The 12321-nt window shown below is 41.2% G+C and overlaps 1 protein-coding gene across 1 annotated transcript; it reads right to left on the minus strand.

Moving 5' to 3' along the window:
• Nucleotides 1-4895: 4895 nt before the first annotated feature.
• Nucleotides 4896-12313, minus strand: MRPL44 (mitochondrial ribosomal protein L44). The gene is made up of 4 exons (XM_040228479.1): nucleotides 12089-12313; nucleotides 10058-10526; nucleotides 6277-6455; nucleotides 4896-5443 (listed from the first exon to the last, which is right to left on the minus strand). Exons 1-4 carry the CDS (start codon nucleotides 12265-12267, stop codon nucleotides 5272-5274), a joined length of 999 nt encoding a protein of 332 aa, XP_040084413.1. The 5' UTR covers nucleotides 12268-12313; the 3' UTR covers nucleotides 4896-5271.
• Nucleotides 12314-12321: the final 8 nt, after the last annotated feature.

A 12321-nucleotide genomic window follows, 5' to 3' on the forward strand; every position in this document is an offset into this window, starting at 1 on the left:
TCGTGCTTGTCCCTCTTAGACAAAAAGCAATACCAGGATCAAAACCTGAGTGGTAGGTTGTCAGGAGCCCCACCTAATGGTGATCGTTGTTGTTAGTCTGAGGGTTGTGCTGTTTTCACTGGATTTGCCTCATTAACTGTATCGTCTGCTGATAAATATCTCTTACTGACATGTTGTCTTGCTGTAGAAACGCTGATACCAATAGTTTATGTAAAGGAAGTGTCATCAGAAAGTCAGGTAGACCTTCCTCATCTGACTAGAAATGTCCTTCTCCAGCTGACAAGGTCCTCATTTCTCTTCTCTCCTGCAAAACTCATTAAAATAAAGTCACAGGTTCACTGTGCAATTTTACCGCACAACAGATAGGTTAAAAAGGTGTTCTATGAATAACCAAATAATGGGTTCCTCCTCAATTGAAGGGGAATAGACTAACGTATTCCATTTTCTCCATCTCAGAAAATTTTCTTGGAGAAGGAAATGGCAACCCACTCCAGTACCATTGCCTGGAAAATCCCATGGACAGAGGAGCCTGGTGGGCTACATGTGGTCCACGGGGTCACAGAGAGTCGGACACGACTGAGCAACTTCACTTCACTTCACTTAGACAATAGGGACCAATCAAGAACCAACACACAACGCTTCGAAAGAAACTGACCAATCAGACGTTCCCCTACCTAGAAATCCTTTTTTCCATGTATACCCCTATATAAGCAATGTAATCCAAGACCCAGGGCTCCTCCCTATAGCCACTGCGTCGGTATCGGTGGGAGCCCCAGCTCGAGCTTGGTAATAAAAACTCTCTTGCTTTTGCATCGGAAAAAAAAAAAAAAAAAGAAAATTTTCTTAAAACCCTTCCTCTTTGGTCGTTAGTGAGAACTAACAGGCAGCCAGGTAATTGAACAACAGCCAATGAAGGCTGAGTGGGGCACACAGCTACCACTACCGCCAAGAAAGCTTGCTTCTTTCAGGAGCCTGTGTGCTTGTGGTTAGGATTTTTGACTGCATGCATTTTTTTCTTGGAAAAATTGTCCTCAGTCTGCAAGATTCAATTCAGTCCAGCAATCAGTCTTGGTATCCCAGAAAGAACTGCGGCTTTCAAATGCTCTGAGAAGCAACAGAAGTTGTGAACCATGGCTCTAGGGTCTAGCGACTATGCTGGAGGGCTTCACCAACAGAGACGACTCAGGGATCTGCTGAAGGGAAGAGAAAAGATGGGCTTAAAGATGCAGAGGTGTGCAGCATGCTGCCTGCTGGGCATCCTCAAGGGGCTGCTGCAGCTGGGGAAAGCTGTGAGCTGGACCCCACCTTCCCCCACCCCCATGAGGATGGCCACATCTGGTTTTATTAAGTATCAAGATGGACAGTGTCCCTTGCCTCTGCAGTGCATTTTCTTCCATTATAAAAAAGAGGAGGAAAGAATAACAAGAAGGGCCCCCCCCAAAAAGGTCTTTTCAACATATTAACTATGACAACCCTTAAATTTTCACTCTTTTCTAGTAAAGATAAAAAGAGCTCCAAACATTGGCTCTTTCATCAGAAGTGAATTGCTCATACATGAAATTCTTAACCTTACATCCCTGAGGGGAGAAAAGGCGAGCTCGCAGAAGAGAGCTGTAAGAGGTCTAGAAAAGTCACTATAATTCTACATAATCAATCTTTCCTGTTTGGGGAGAAAAGACTGTTCCCCCTAATGTTACTTTGCATGCTACTATTACTTTGCCAACAAAGGTCCGTCTAGTCAAGGGTATGGTTTTTCCAGTGGTCATGTATGGATGTGAGAGTTGGATTGTGAAGAAAGCTAAGCGCCAAAGAATTGATGCTTTTGAACTGTGGTGTTGGAGAAGACTCTTGAGAGTCCCTTGGACTGCAAAGAGATCCAACCAGTCCATTCTGAAGGAGATCAGCCCTGGGATTTCTTTGGAAGGAATGATGCTGAAGCTGAAACTCCAGTACTTTGGACACCTCATACGAAGAGTTGACTCATTGGAAAAGACTCTGATGCTAGGAGGGATTGGGGGCAGGAGGAGAAGGGGATGACAGAGGATGATATCTGGATGGCATCACTGACTCGATGGACGTGAGTCTGAGTGAACTTCAGGAGTTGGTGATGGACAGGGAGGCCTGGCGTGCTGTGATTCATGAGGTCGCAGTTGGACGCGACTGAGCGACTGAACTGAATACTTCACTGAGAAGTAGGGTTAGAGCACCATCTTGTGGCCAGAATCCCTAAAATGCTGAACAGTAAAAAGAAAATAGTCTCGTTTGTTTCATTCCTAACTAGGATAATAGTCTGGGGGGAGGTTTTTTTGCTTTTAAAAATTAAAGTGTAGTTGATTTACAATGTTGTGTTAATTTCTGTTGTATAGCAAAGTGACTCAGTTATACATATATATACATTCCTTTAATATTCTTTTCCATTTTGGTTTATCCCAGAATATTGAGTATAGTTCCCAACAGTAGGACCTTGTTTATCGATTCGATGTGTAATATAGAAGTTCCAGTCCATTCCTCTCCCATCCCCACTGGCAACCACAGGTTTGTTCTCTTTATCTATGAATTTGTTTCTGTTTCATAATTACGTTCATTTGTGCCATATTTTGGATTCCACATATACGTGATACCATATGGTATTTTTTTCTGACTTACTTCACTTACTATAATGTATAGTTGCAAGGATAGCTTTTACTAATATTTCACTTCCTTCAAACCACATGATACTTTTGAGGCTAATATGCCCTATTTTATATATGCATATAATATAATATGAACTACAGTAAAAAAGAGTTAAGGCTTAGATAATTGAGTCTACAGACATCAATATTACACTTTTGGATAAGGAACTCTTTTGGGGCTGTGCAAACTGGAGGATGGGAGTGTCAGAATTTCAAAGTAAATGACTTCAGCATCTTTCTTCTCTGGTACCAAGGTTGAGTCAGTGCTTTCATATGCCACCAACTTCCCACGGTTATGATGACTGTCTTCTCAACATGGACTAAACATCAGTCAAAAAGGGGTCCTGGAATGGCCACTGAGTGCTCTTGGGTACAGTCCTTTGGCAACACCCTCACACCCACGTGGTCCCCTTGCCTACACATCAAACTTCTAATACTTACTCTCAAAGAGCAAATTAAGTAGTCGTTCACGTTGGTCGCAAGTTTCAAGTTATTTCACATGGAAGTGCGAGATTGCATAAATTGTCTTCTAGTTCTAGTTCATGGTATTTTAATTGGTGCTTTTTAAAGGTACCGGCTTCTCTGGTGTTTCAGATGGTAAAGAATCTGCCTACAATGAAGGAGACCCAGGTTCAATCCCTGGGTTGGATGATCCCCTGGAGAAGCGATTGGCTACCCACTCCCAGTATTCTTGCCTGGAGAATTCCATAGACAGAGGGGCCTGGCAGGCTACAGTCCATGGGGTCACAGAGTCGGACACGACTGAGCAACTAACACTACATTACAAAGTAGTTTTTATGAACTAGAGAGCTAGACTTGTTCCATGTGTAACCCTAAAGCATTAAAGGATCAGAAGCGTGAAAAACCTAGGTGGGGGGGGAAGATAATTCCCCTCCAAACTTGTAGACTACAGTCCTGCAAACTTCCCTGAGCAGGAGAAATATATCCGTAGAACTTACAGAGAAGGGAAGGATTACTCAGTTTGCAACTGAGTTCTCCAAAGACTTTTGGAAAAAAAATATTTAACTAAAATAAAATTAGAACATTACTCTAGCACATGCTGGATGAGAAGTGGCTGGAAGACACTTACCATCTTTTGCTTCCCAGAAACTTTTTATATAGTATCTCTTTCCTCCTATGTTATCAATGAGATGCTTGATGTGTTTACTTGTGGATGATACGTTTAAGGGTAGCATTTCACTATTGGGTGTGGTCCTCTATCCCTGTGATCAATTACTAGGAGTTGGAGTTACTCTCAAAAGAAAGGTGAAAGAGTTTACACATAACCTAACCAATCCAGCCAACTAGGTAATTCGCAAACTCCCCTTCAAAAGCAGTCTCTGCATTAGCTGTCATAGCTATAAGTCATCTTTTTTTACCTTGTTTAGTTGCCAAGTTGCATCCAACTCTTTGCGACCCCTAAAGTCCACTGGGCTCCTCCATCCCTGGGATTTCCCAGGCAAGAATACTGCAGTGGGTTGCTGTTTCCTTCTCCAGTAAGACCTAGATGATATTAATTCGGCTTTGAAACTGCTTGCTTGAGACTGGTTAGGAGTTTCAAAGATTCTTCATCTTTTCATGGCAAAAAGTGTTACCAGTTTAAACATTTTACCTCTTTTCTATTCTCAACTCCCACTTTTCTTGTTAACTTCTGAGGAGTGACTGTTGGCAGACTGAAACTGAAAATTATTACTGTTGCCAAAAAGTTGAAAAAAAATAAAGGGAATTTGCAGTAGGAGGACTACTGAATTGAACACAAAGGATTAAAGAATCAGAAAGACACACTCTTAACATGTGTCTTCTACTGAATTAAATGTGTTACAATATTTAAGAGCTGTGCTTGGGACATGGTTGCTATGATTATGGAATATTAAATTGATAAATACATACTTTATTTTTCCATTAACGTTTTAATCTGCTTTTGACTCTCATGTTTTATTTTAAAAGCATAAAATGTACACCCCTGCCATTAATTTTATAGAAATTAAATAGCTATGAAATTAACTTGTATACAGAATTTTAAACCGAGGCTTCTCTCACCATGGACCACAGGCTCTAAGAACACAGGCTCGGTAGTCGCCACCTAAGTTATCGTAAATGCCTGATTGTTATAATCAGCACCTTACATTTCTAAAGGTTAAGAGTTATAACTATTTTAGCTAAAACTATACTAGAGAGGCAGGGTTCACTAATCTGGGTATATCAAATTAAGCTACAATGAAATACATGAAGAATAACTTTTTTAAATTGGCATTACAGAAACTTCATGTAAAATATACATTCAAATTATGATACCTCAAAGTCAGAAGGGAATAAAATACACCTAACTGTACAAGTTAAATACAATAATAAGATCAAGAATTTGAGTTAAAATTTCTCAGGAAAATACTAAAAGATCAAAAGATTTTTGACAGAACAAAAATGAATAAAAAGAAAATAAAAGAAGTGACCTGATAAACACTTGTTCAATTTTAGGAACTCAGTATGAGGAACAAGACATATTTCTTTACAATTTAAAAAATGTCCAGCTTGGATCATCTTTTGACATTCGTTCGTCTCGCTGTTTTGCTCATGTTTCAGGCTGCACGTCTCTGGCTGGCTAACTGGCGGTGATGGTCTTTTCTGCTCTCACAGGCTCTTTGGGCCTAGAGTAGTCCCAAGGCTGGCGATTCTCAGTGAACCCGTAGAGTTTCCTAAGTGCCACTCGAGCAGCTTCTTCTTCTGCAACCAGTACTGTCTCCCCAGGGCCTTCTGCAATCAGCTTTTTATCACTAGGAAAAAAACCCCAACAATAGCCTGAAATTACATGGTGCATCATGAAACAAAGCACACAGATCAGTTTCCCCGGTCTAATTTTGGCAGAAATATTCACCAAAACTATCGGAAATATTGTGCCTTTTCTTTTCTTTCTACCAGCAGCGTATGAACTGCTGATGGAGGATGTGTTTAAGGCTTGCCAATCTGATAAGCAAGAGCATCTCATTTTGCTTTGCACTTCAATTAAAACTAAAGATGAAACATCTTACAACACCATCAATTTTCTCCTTTGCAATGTCTTCCACTGCTTGTATACCTACGAAGTCCTACATCATATAAAATTAGAAAAATATTTACCTAAACTTTAAAAGTCATAGTAAATATTCACAGTTTACACTTAACACTTCTATCCACCTGAAATCAACCCGGGGTAGATCGACTGTTACTAAAAAACCTAAAAGTTCTCAGCATGGACTGACTTATTTTGATGGACAACGTTCAGTTTCTTTTCAGTTCTAGGCTCAATTGAAGCTGTTACAAGTGTGGGCTGGGGTTAAATCTCTATTATAAGTCAAATTTTTTAAAAAGAAATATTTAGATTAGCAGGATACTTTATGAGATTTCTATAGTAAAAGGCTGGTTAACAAAAGCTACTATTAGCAGACCACAGATTATCTACTTTCCCCTAAGGATGACCAGCAGGAAAGGAAGTAGTTAGTGACTAGATCACCAAGGGAGTGAGGTTTTCAAAAAATCCTTTAATGCAATTCAAGGTTTATTAAAGAATTGTGAAAAATCAGTTTTTAAGACTTCTGACCAATATTATGAAGATTAAAATTTTACTAACCAGTATAAGCCAACAAAATACACAGGCAAAGCTGTGGTGCTTCCAGATTGCCTAGTGAGTCTAGATTCAGGAACTGAAATATTCCTTTTCTTCAGTTCTTGTACCAGTAGCCCCATGGGATTTATTATCTTCCAAATCTCAAAGAGTTCTTTTCCCGTCATTTGAGTAATTAAGAAGTCCTGCATATAAAAACATAATTTATACATTTAAGTTAGTATAAGGAAAATAAGGACCATAATTCAAAGTTCACTTTTAACAGAAATTTTAAAATTTAATGCGATTAAGAGGTATGAGGTAGTATGTATTGGGTTGACCAAAAAAGTTCATTTGGGTTTTTCCATCAGATGTGATAAAATAACCTAAAGAAACTTTTCGGGCAACTCAATATAAAATAAATAAAGTACCAAGGTATGTTGTACAGCAAAGGGAATATGCTCCTCAAGGTTTCTTCCTGGAATGACCTTCTTGGGGCAAATGTCACTTCTGTAAAACTTCCCTAACCCTGCTGGAATTAGTAGTCGCCTCCCCTGAGCTCCCTCTACACCTTACAATACCTGAGGGCACTGTCCACATTCCACTCTCTCTGCCTATGAGCTGTGAGCAAAGATTGAATCCCATTAAACTCTGGTTCCAGTGCTTGGCACAGTGCCTGGCACACAGGAAACAATAAATATTAGGTGAGCAAATGAATGAAGTAAGACCATTCAAACCAGTCAGTTCCACTATGGAGAGTGGCCGTGCTCACACTATACCACCAACACAGTTCTACTATGGGAGATGTCACAGCTCTTGACTGAGAAGTAAGATATTTGAATTATCTGTCTCTATGAGGGTCTATAATTGGAACTGTCAGCAGAGGCACTAAAATATTGTAAACAAGCATTTCCAAAATGGTCTCATGACTACCCTGTCTAGATTCAGGACTTTGAAATTAGGTATTTTAAACCAGTTTCCCTTACTGTTGGAATCTATGTATTTAGTTTCGACTCTTAAGTTAATCTCATCATTTTGATCAAGAAGGATACTTGCATTAACCAGCACTCAGACTTCATTCAGAGTTAAGGTCTCCCTTCCAACTTCCCAGCCAGGACTTATCTGTCTGTCTGTCTTATGGAAGCAGGTTTTTAACTGACACCTCTGGAGATGGAGCTGAGGGAAATAGAAGGAAAGGAAAGTAGAAGGTGTTTACTTGACTTGATGGCTAAAACCTAGTTTAGTGCTTTCTGAGTCTGCTCACTGTTTAAAACAGACACTAGTGAGCATTTTGTTCCCAGCTGGAGCCTTACAACTATGTACCTTCATGTGGGTGTTGGCTGTCAGCTTCTAGTTTTCTGGATAGGGTTCCTTTCAAAATGACATCCCTGCTGTGAATCCCACCTCAGGTCTTAAGGATTTTTAAACCCCTGACATCAGGTGCAGACTTTGGCCCCATTACTGCAGGTAATTTCTGCCAGACTGTTGCCTTAAGCGGGAGTGTCTGTTGACTGCCAGTTGACTGAATGTCCACTGCCTCATTCAGAGGCCAGGGGACCCTTTGAAGCCCTCTAGGAGAAGGCAGCGGCACCCCACTCCAGTACTCTGGCCTCTACTGTGCAGGCACAGTACTGGTTTTTCCAGTAGTCATGTATGGATGTCAGAGTTGGACTATAAAGAAAGCTGAGCACCAAAGAATTGATGCTTTTGAACTGTGGTGTTGGAAGAGACTCTTGAGAGTCCCTTGGACTGCAAGAAGATCCAACCAGTCCATCCTAAAGGAGATCAGTCCTGGGTGTTCATTGAAAGGAATTTTTTTGTGACTTGAAGTGACTGCCTGGACTATCCATTTGTAAGAAAGACCAAAACTCATGTTTTCATCCAAAAGCAAAGAATAAAATTTCTCCCAATTGACAACTTGTAAAAGGACAGTGGAGTTAAATCATACCAATTACTTAAGTATTTTAATTAGGCAAGCTACTGGCTAACAATGAATTTGGTGTACATAATGAGAGTGTTACTCGCTCAGTTGTGTCTGACTCTTTGCAACCCATGGACTGTATCCCACCAGGCTCCTCTGTCCATGGGATGTTCCAACCAAGAATACTGGAGTGGGTAGCCATGCTGATCCAGGGATTGAACCTGGGTCTCCTGCATTGCAGGGGGATTCTTTACCGTCTGTGCCACCAGCAAAGCCCATAATAGGGACTCAGAAATCCAAGACTGTATCACCTGGAAGAGCAGAACAGCAGCTGGTACTTTAGCAAGGAGCTGCCAAGCCACACTAGGCCCTCCAGCGTTGTCCTTTGGACTCATTCACTCACTAAACACCTGAGCCTCTACTGTGCAGGCACTACCCTTGTCCCTTAGGATGTAAAGCTAAAAACATGGCCTGCAGTCCTGCCATGAGGTAAACACTAAATTTAATATTTAATTCACCTCTAATTATTCAAGAATATTTAAGATACTACCATAAAAATAATTAAGATACTATCATAAAAAGCTTTTTTTAAGAAAAGGCAGAGGAACCAGAGATCAAATTGCCAACACCTGTTGGATCATTGAAAAAGCAAGAGAGTTCCAGAAAAACATCTACTTCTGCTTTATTGACTATGCCAAAGCCTTTGATTGTGTGGATCACAACAAACTCTGGAAAATTCTTAAGGAGATGGGAATACTAGACCACCTGACCTGTCTCCTGAGAAATCTGTATGCAGGTCAGGAAGCAATAATTAGAACTGGACATAGAACAACAGACTAGTTCCAAATAGGAAAAGGAGTATGTCAAGGCTGTATATTGTCACCCTGCTAATTTAATTTACATGCAGAGTACATCATGTGAAATGCTGGGCTGGATGAAGCACAAGCTAGAATCAAGACTGCAGGGAGAAATATCAATAACCTCAGATATGCAGATGACACTACCCTAATGCCAGAAAGCAAAGAGGACTAAAGAGCCTCTTGATGAAAGTGAAAGAGGAGAGTGAAAAAGTTGGCTTAAAGCTCAACATTCAGAAAACGAAGATCATGGCATCTGGTCCCATCACTTCATAGCAAATAGATAGGGAGACAGTGGAAACAGTGACAGACTATTTTGGGGGGCTCCAAAATCACTGCAGATGGTGACTGCACCCATGAAATTAAAAGATGCTTACTCCTTGGAAGAAAAGTTATGACCAGCCTAGACAGAATATTAAAAAGCAGAGACATTACTTTGCCAACAAAGGTCCATCTAGTCAAGGCTATCGTTTTTCCAGTGGTCATGTACGGATGTTAGAGTTGGACTATAAACAAAGCTGAGCACCAAAGAAAGATGCTTTTGAACTGTGGTGTTGGAGAAGACTCTTGAGAGTCCCTTGGACTGCAAGGAGACCCAACCAGTCCATTCTGAAGGAGATCAGTCCTGGGTGCTCATTGGAAGGACTGATGATGAAACGTGATGCGAAGAATTGACTCCTTGGAAAAGACCCTGATGCTGGGAAAGATTGAAGGCGGGAGAAGGGGACGACAGAGGAGGAGATGGCTGGATAGCATCACCATTTCAATGGACGTGAGTTTGAGTAAACTCCAGGAGTTGGTGATGGATAGGGAGGCCTGGCGTGCTGCAGTCCATGGAGTCGCAAAGAGTCGGACACAACTGAGTGACTGAACTGAACTGATAAAACCCTTTAGGTCTTTCTCAGTTTGGATCAGGAGAAAAATTCACATGTAACCTGCCAAAGTCACAGCGCAAAGAAGTAAAGTACAAAAAGAAATTTTTCTTTCTACCTCAAGCATATTGCAGCATGTGCAACTAACAATCACCTACCCTGATGAAGAGTGCAGTCCTCTCGGGTCCGCTGCTCTGTAGCAGGGCTCCAATCACTGCAAAGAAAGTCTGCCGTAACACAGCTGGGGGGACAGGGAAGTCCGCACTCAACGTCAACTGCTCCACTGCCAAATTTCTAGCCACGTGACACACAACTTCCTCACCGGTGAGATAGTCAACCAGACTTTTAACGCCTTCAGTGGGCAAGTCTGGGAACGCGTCCTCAAAAAATTGCGTGAGGCATGTCTGTGAAAAAGATGTCCCTTGCTCAGATAGTTCTTGATTATCTTTGAGGTTCAGAAGAACAGCTTCTTTCTCTATTCCAAGTTTTTGGCGTTTGGCCTCCTCACTTTTAATATAGCAACTATTAACAAATGCAGTTTTGAGAAGATCTAATGAAAAAGTTTCCTGTAACCGAGGGCCAAATGCTTGTATTTCAGCATGGTAATCCCAGTTGGGCTTCTCCGAACTGAAAATGTAAAACACAAGACAGTAAGAGATAATAAAGAGAACAAGATGTTGCTGTGATGCAAACATTTCTCATTGTGATGCCATTTTATTTAATTATATAAAGAAAATTTTAAAAGAGTGAGCTTCATTTTAATTCCAGAATCTGATTTTCTAAAAATTAAAACTTACTTCAGATGATTACTTGTGGTTCTTTGCTGGATTAACTGTCCCTCTGAGTCAACTGCCACATCAAAGCAGTTCACCAACAGAGACTAAGACCTTATCCTCACTTTTAGGTTCTATTGTTATAACCATGGAACTATGCTTTATACTCACACATGAAACACAAATTATAATTTCATATGTTCAAGTCATAAACACTAAGTACATTATATTTATCTTGTATTTTATTGTTTTAAGATTTGGAAGCATTCATTGAAAATTAGCAATAAAATCTAGTATCAATATTGTAAGTAGGTTAAAACTTCACAATCATTCTCAAGAACGACTAAAAGGTCTTTTAAAAACTAAAGACAATAAACCAAAAATAAAACTCTCAAGTAAAAAAGGGCTGCAAAGCATAAAGATCTGGGTTGTAAGTCATTAAGATATATATAATCTATATAATACATAAAGTTTCTAACAACTATAAAAGCCTAAAATGACTAACCTCACTATAACCAAATGTAGATTAAGAAGGAACACTATTTTACTATTGTTTTTAGGAAAAAACTTAATATTCTGTGTTGAAAAAATATAGAACTATGAACATATATATTCTTACCAGGTGTATAAACTAGATCGGCTTTTGGTGGGGGGGGGAAGGGCAATATTAAAATAGCTATCAATTTTCATACTAAATTTCCAAAGGGGCAATAACTTCAAAGCTATTCCGTGTTACATCGGTTTTAACAGCAACAGTAACTCAAACACCCGTCAAATGAGGCCATCAAAGAGTGAGGTGCGTCTAGTTGTACGACCACGACACAGGTCAAAGAAACATTATTTTTAAAAATGCAAAACCTCACGTATAAGGGGATATTTTCTGGAGTTATATAAAGACCTGAGGGTCTTCCTACCAGACTTTCCTCTAGGAGAACAAGATTAATTATGGCAAAAACCTAAAGCCAAGCTGTTTTCCCTTTCCTCTGGACAGTGGACTTGTCATTGTGTACTTTTATCCTTGCCCTATATCGCAATACTGTTTTGTGTTTTCCTCCTTCTTGTCCACACCCAAGGAATTCTGAAGCAGCAATACAAAGCAGGGGCTAAAACACGCAAGCCCGGGTATAGGTTACCCTCCAGCTGGCCTTATTTCTCACAAGTCTCAGTGTACAGGATTCCAAATGGGAGTTCCAAGAGCGTCGGGGGCAGCCATGCGCCCAGCTCCTCAGCAGAAATGCATTCCCTTTGGCTCCACCACGCGTCCACGACCCGTGGGTGTCTCTATCGCACAACTAGGGTCAAGCCAGGAGCAAACGAGCAATGAGCATCCCTACCCGCCACCCGGCCGAAGCCGCAGGGGAGCGCGCCCCGGCTCCAGGACCGCCACCCCTAACCTCTTCCCCCGGTGGCTCCTACCGGCGCACCGGCGGCGGCGGGCACCGGAGCAGGCGCCACCGCTCTAACTCCTTCTGGAACCGGAAAGCGGCGCGGAATCCCTTCTTCACTCCCCGAACCGGCGGAGCGAGAGTGGGGCCGGCCGTTGCCAGGAGGCAATTGGGACCTCGCAGCAGCAGCTTTATCAGGCCGGATGCCATTGCACCGGAGAAAGCAATGGAGGGCGGAAAAAGGAGAGCCGGAGCAGTGTCTCA

Source organism: Oryx dammah, unplaced genomic scaffold (genome assembly GCF_014754425.2).
Source record: "Oryx dammah isolate SB20612 unplaced genomic scaffold, SCBI_Odam_1.1 HiC_scaffold_27, whole genome shotgun sequence".
In the NCBI taxonomy this organism is placed as follows: domain Eukaryota; kingdom Metazoa; phylum Chordata; class Mammalia; order Artiodactyla; family Bovidae; genus Oryx; species Oryx dammah.

Coding starts and splice junctions, on each gene's coding strand:
- MRPL44 (XM_040228479.1), bottom strand. CDS start 12,267: ATGGCATCCGGCCTGATAAAGCTGCTGCTGCGAGGTCCCAATTGCCTC. Junction 10,527..12,088: donor CCGCCGCCGCCGGTGCGCCG/GTAGGAGCCACC, acceptor TTACATTTTCAG/TTCGGAGAAGCCCAACTGGG. Junction 6,456..10,057: donor GGACTGCACTCTTCATCAGG/GTAGGTGATTGT, acceptor TTTTATATGCAG/GACTTCTTAATTACTCAAAT.